Below are 5336 nucleotides of genomic sequence, written 5' to 3'. Positions count from 1 at the left end.
TTTTTTTTTTTTTTTTTTTTTTGGTGCAGAACGAAAAGCTGTCTGTGACAGCTGGTATTTGTAGAGCCCCTATGAGAATTTACCAAGGACTTGTCTACTCTTTCTTTTCTTTCCTTTTCTTTTCTTTTCTTCTTCTTTTTTTTTTTTTTCTTTTTTTTAATAGAGGCAGGATCTCGCTATGTTTCCCAAGCTGGTCTCCAACTCCTGGACTCAAGCAATCCTCCTGCTTCAGCCACCCAAAGTACTGGGATTACAGGTGGAGCCACCATGCCTGGCCTCCACTTTTTTTTAATTTAATCCTGACCACGGCCCTGTGATCATTATCCCAATTTTAATGATGAGGAAACATTCATAGCACTTAAGTGACCAGCCCAAGCTCCACGGCCTGTGAGTGGCCAAGTAAAGATGTGAACCCCAGGCCTCAAACCCTAGATCCTGTGCCAAGCAGCTTGTGGGCCACAGAGCACCTGAGCCGTGTCTCACTGTCGCCCAAGCCCTGATGCATGATACCCTCTTGCCGGCAGAGTGGAATACATGGAAAAGAGCAAGCATCTGCAGGAGCAGCTCAATGAACTCAAGACAGAAATCGAGGCCTTGAAACTGAAAGAGAGGGAGACGGCTCTGGATATTCTGCACAATGAGAACTCCGACAGGGGTGGCAGCAGCAAGCACAATACCATTAAAAAGGTACCCAGGGTCTCTTTTCTTGTATTTTGCTGATCAGGACCATCATTAATGAAATATGAGGTTGGCATCTGGTTTTCTCAGTAGCCAAGTCACTAGACTGTTAGCATCTTTTGTATGTACTTAGTTGAGGAAATTTTTAAACTTATACCAGAAAGGGAATGTAATCTGCCAGTGACTATGAACCCATTGGCTGGATGGCAGTTGAGCTTGTGTTAAAAGCTCTGACGTAATGAACCCCTGTTACATGGTGGGTTTTGATTCATCATTTAGCAGTAAAGCATAACGCCGTTTTAAGCCAAGGGGTGTTATGCCCAGGGGGCTGCCTTACTTTATGAGAAAGCGGAATGAAATGGAGGCTATTGAGAATGGACTTTCCCTCTAGTCTTGTTGTGTCTTTAAGTGGCAAGGACTATAAAACCAAACTGAATTTTTAACTTTTTTCATACTTAAAAGGAAGCGTCTAGGAGAGAACCTCTTTGTTTTGAAAGAGAAGACTTTATTATGTTGCAAATGGTTTCATATCTTTCTCTATTGGTATTTTGAGCTTTCAGCATTGTTGAGTTTCAGAAGCTAAATTTCATACTAATTATCAGCCCAAGAGTATACCTCTTTCATTTGGGCCAAGCAGAAGGGTCCTCTCTTGCCAAATAATGCTCTGCTCTTAACTGATAGCCCAGGATCAGGTTAACACCTATAAAATAGGTGTTATTAAGATAAAACTGTCCATTGAGTTTAGGTGATACTGATGCAGTTAATTTTTTACTCTTTACCTCAGTATTTAAAATGGGCTTCCAGTTTTACAGACTGTCTCTGTTTTTAGTGGTTAAGCTGTATCTGAAAACTGCAGGGGATCTGTTTCTACCTGCCGTCGTTACTGGGTACAGCAGGCAGCCCTGACTTCTACCTCTTGACTCCAGTCAGAACTGGCACTGGGTAGAGAATTCCTTTTAATAGTGCAACCTAGAAGGAAAGGCATTTCCACATTCCACATTCTTCTTTTCTCTGGCTTCTGTAATTTACCAGGCTTCCCTTCCAAAACAAAATTATTAAATAGTAAAGAGAAGTTCAAGGGAGGCCTCAGCCATTAAGGAAAGAGGTAAAACAATGACTGAGCCAGTCAGCCCTTAAATGAACTGCCTTTAGACACCCCACCTCACCCCAGCCTTGTCATCTGGGTCCCCGGAACAGTCTCACCATTTCCACTGCGGCTGCAATGAGCAGGGCCTTCAGCCACAGAAACCTGCAGTGTGAAAGCTGGAGAGACCCCGTTCCAAGCCATTAAAACAAACAAGATCACTCGTCACGATTTCAGGCCTATCCAAGCATTTTGCAGATGGCACTTATGGCATTGTTGATATCACAGGGTATGTTTTTGTTTTTCTTCATTTTATTTTGCTGGTTTAGCCTCAAGCCCAAGGCAGAAGACCTATCTGCATTTGAGCCCTCAAAGTAGGTTGTTCCCAGGTACTCTTTCTGTGGTGATGGCACTGCCCTCTGTGATACTAACCTGTGCATGAGCTTGCCTGTCTCTGTCCTCGGGCCACACTGAGCCCTTACGAGGGCAGGTGGTGCCTGGGTACTGGCCGCAGCATGCTTTGAGTCTAAAAGCAGGCACCCGCCCTGTGGAGCCAGACCAGCCTCCAGGGCCCCAGAAGACTGCCTCGTTCCGAAGAGCATGTCATGGGGCTGTAGGACCGGCCGTTCTTCCCATCTCGTGTCATTTTTGGGCTGGGGAAGGTTATGGCTTCTTGTCCAGTCAGGTGTGTCTAAAAGTCCTTTGTCTTGGTGGCATACTCCTAGCATGGAAATGGGGTCAATCTGGGCACTTTTGAGACTGGTGTCTGTAACTCGAGATCAAGACCTTTTACGCGGTGACAGCCTCTCAAGACCCATGGTCACTCCTGGCAGCTTCTGGTCGTGGGGCGAAGGGGTTGCCTGTGCTGGCTCATTTTCCTTTAGAGCTTTCCCTTTCTGTACACAGCCCTTTTCCTTTCAAATAAAGCAAACCCAGAGCACAGGGTCTGATGTGTGAGTCCACGGGGAGTGGACTCTCTGTTCGTCCGTGCTCAGCCGCCTCTGCTTCAGCTTCCACTCCACAGGCTGAGCAGAGATGTGGTCAGAGTGAACTCACATTGGAACAGTACAGTCATGGCACCCCGGAGAGGAGCGGTCACTGGTTGCTGAGTGAATTAACTGAATGTTTGCTGCTTTTCTCCTGCAACAGTTCGTTATTCTTCCAGCATGCCTAGGCAGTAGAGAGAATGTATTTTGCCCAAGAATAAAATGACATCCTGCCTCTACTTCTCACCTAATCCCCAGTAGTACCCATGCCAACAAGCCCCACACCACCCGACAGCAGTGTAGGATGTGTCCTTTGGAGTCTTCCCCGCAGTTTCTGCTCATAGAGTAGAATAAGCTAATTGGAACCTTCCTACCAAAAAGAGGTCTGGCATAAGATAGATCCTACTTGTGGTCGTTATCCCATCAAGAGAGGTCAGCTGTTAAAGTCCCTGATAGATCTTATTAAAAGGTACACTTGAGCCGTTAGTGGTTCTAAGAATCCATGACATGAACCCTGTTTTGTATGTGATACTTTCATTTAGCGGGCTCCGGTTTCTTCAGCTTTCATACCTATGTTGGCATTGATACCCTGATACAGAACAGTCCGTGCTCAGAGCAGGGCAGTTATGGCCAGCGTTGTCATGGGCAGGCCAGCGCACAGCACCCAGAGCAGCCTGGTGGACCCACCTCTTGGTTTACTGAACTTTTTGTAACCACGAGGGCAAGCAGAAAACCCCGCTGCATTTCACCCAGTGCTGCCAGGTGTTCCCTCCATGGGAAGGTGCTGCTCAGCCCGAATGTCATTTCCTCTTTCTTCCTTCTATAATGATGCAGAGTGCTGAAATTCTTCAGGGTCCTGATTTTGACTGTCATTTCACACTGAGCTTTTACTGCAGACAAAAGAAGTTTCATTTTTAGTTAAATTTGCACTGCTCCTAGGACATACATGGATGCATTTATTTATTTATTCATTTTAATGTCTTGATGTGAACTTGTTTTTAAAGCAGGCTGCCAGGCAGTTAATCAAACACTCGGGTTAATCAAGGGTTAATAAAAGCATGGACTTGATGTTTAATATGACAAGAGTTCTCTCAGCATCACTAGATTAAATAGTCCTGCACTACTAAATTTTGCTGCACATGAAGTTCAGTGCACGTTCCATTTTCTAGACTTTGGCAGTCCCTGTGGTCAGTGACCGGGACTGATGAGCAGCCACATGCCTGCACTAGGGTGGCTCTGGGGTGGTGCATGCTGCAGTCTGGCTGGCACAAGCCTAGCTGAAGAGAAGTGCTGCTTTAGGCGTGGATGTGGGGATACCTAGATGTCAAGGGCAGAACTCCATCTAGAATGCCTGGGGATGAGATGCAAAAGCTGGTAGTGAATGGAACAGTTTCCAGTGTCCAAAAGCTCACTAATCTGGGATCATACCAGCCTGCACTGATGTTAGTTTTCTTTTATTTTGAGACACGATCTCCCTCTGTCACCCAGGCTGGTACGTTCTTGGCTCACTGCAACCTCCACCTCCCAGGCTCAAGTGATCCTCCTGCCTCAGCCTCCCAAGTAGCTGAGACTACTAATTTTTGTATTTTTTGTAGAGATGGGGTTTCACCATGTTGCCCAGGCCGGTCTTGAACTCCTGAGCTCAACAGATCTGCCCAACTCTGCCTCCCAGAGTGCTGGGATTATAAAAGTGAGCCACCGTGCCTGGCCTCTTTTGTTTTTAATAAGGTTTTTTGTTTTGTTTTGTTGAGACAGGATCTCACTCTGTCACCCACATTGGTGACAGCCTCAACCTCCTGGGCTCAAGCGATCCTCCCACCTCAGCCTCCCAAGTAGCTGGGACTACAGGCATTTGCCACTACGCTTGACTGATTTTTTAATTTTTATTTCTATAAAGATGGGTTTTGCCATGTTGTCCAGGCTGGCCTCGAACTCCTAAACTCAAGTGGATCTTCCCACCACAGCCTCCCAAAATGCTGGGATTACACACATGAGCCATCTTGCCCGGCCATTGTATTTGTCCTCGCCTTCGGTACTCTTCTGCCTCACTGAGAGGTCTCAGAGTCTGCTGTGTGATTTCAGCAGTGCCCAGTAACATTGAAGCTAATTCAAGGAGTTTGCCCTTAGGTTATGAGGAGTTACCACATTCCCTCAGGAATGCTGAGCGGCCATCCAGTCGGATTAACCGAGGTTCCTACTTCTCTGCCACTTCCTTTTTCCTTTTTTTTTTTTTTTTTGAGGCGGAGTCTCGCTCTGTCGCGGGACTAGAGTGCGGTGGCCGGATCTCAGCTCACTGCAAGCTCTGCCTCCCGGGTTTACGCCATTCTTCTGCCTCAGCCTCCCGAGTAGCTGGGACTACAGGCGCCCACCACCGCGCCTGGCTAATTTTTTGTATTTTTTTAGTAGAGACGGGGTTTCACCGCATTAGCCAGGATGGTCTCGATCTCCAGACCTCGTGATCCGCCTGTCTCGGCCTCCCAAAGTGCTGGGATTACAGGCTTGAGCCACCGCGCCTGGCCTCACTTCCTTTTTCTATAATTCTTTTTCTTTTTCTTTTTCTTTTTTTTTTTTTTTTTTTTTTTTTTTTT

At 46.5% G+C, this 5336-nt stretch overlaps 1 protein-coding gene across 1 annotated transcript in view; it reads left to right on the top strand.

The window, feature by feature from the left end:
• The window catches only part of NF2 (NF2, moesin-ezrin-radixin like (MERLIN) tumor suppressor), a 101731-nt gene that overhangs the window by 83668 nt on the left and 12727 nt on the right, over window positions 1–5336 (top strand). Inside the window, 2 exon segments of the mRNA XM_017855529.1 lie at window positions 525–687; window positions 2092–2136. Coding sequence (XP_017711018.1) covers window positions 525–687; window positions 2092–2127 — 199 coding nt within the window. The 3' untranslated portion in view covers window positions 2128–2136.

The sequence above is a fragment of the Rhinopithecus bieti genome, unplaced genomic scaffold (genome assembly GCF_001698545.2).
Source record: "Rhinopithecus bieti isolate Rb0 unplaced genomic scaffold, ASM169854v2 scaffold_36959, whole genome shotgun sequence".
Classification (NCBI taxonomy): domain Eukaryota; kingdom Metazoa; phylum Chordata; class Mammalia; order Primates; family Cercopithecidae; genus Rhinopithecus; species Rhinopithecus bieti.
The sequence above is the reverse complement of the archived record's forward strand: the minus strand, read 5'-3'. Positions and strand labels throughout refer to the sequence as shown.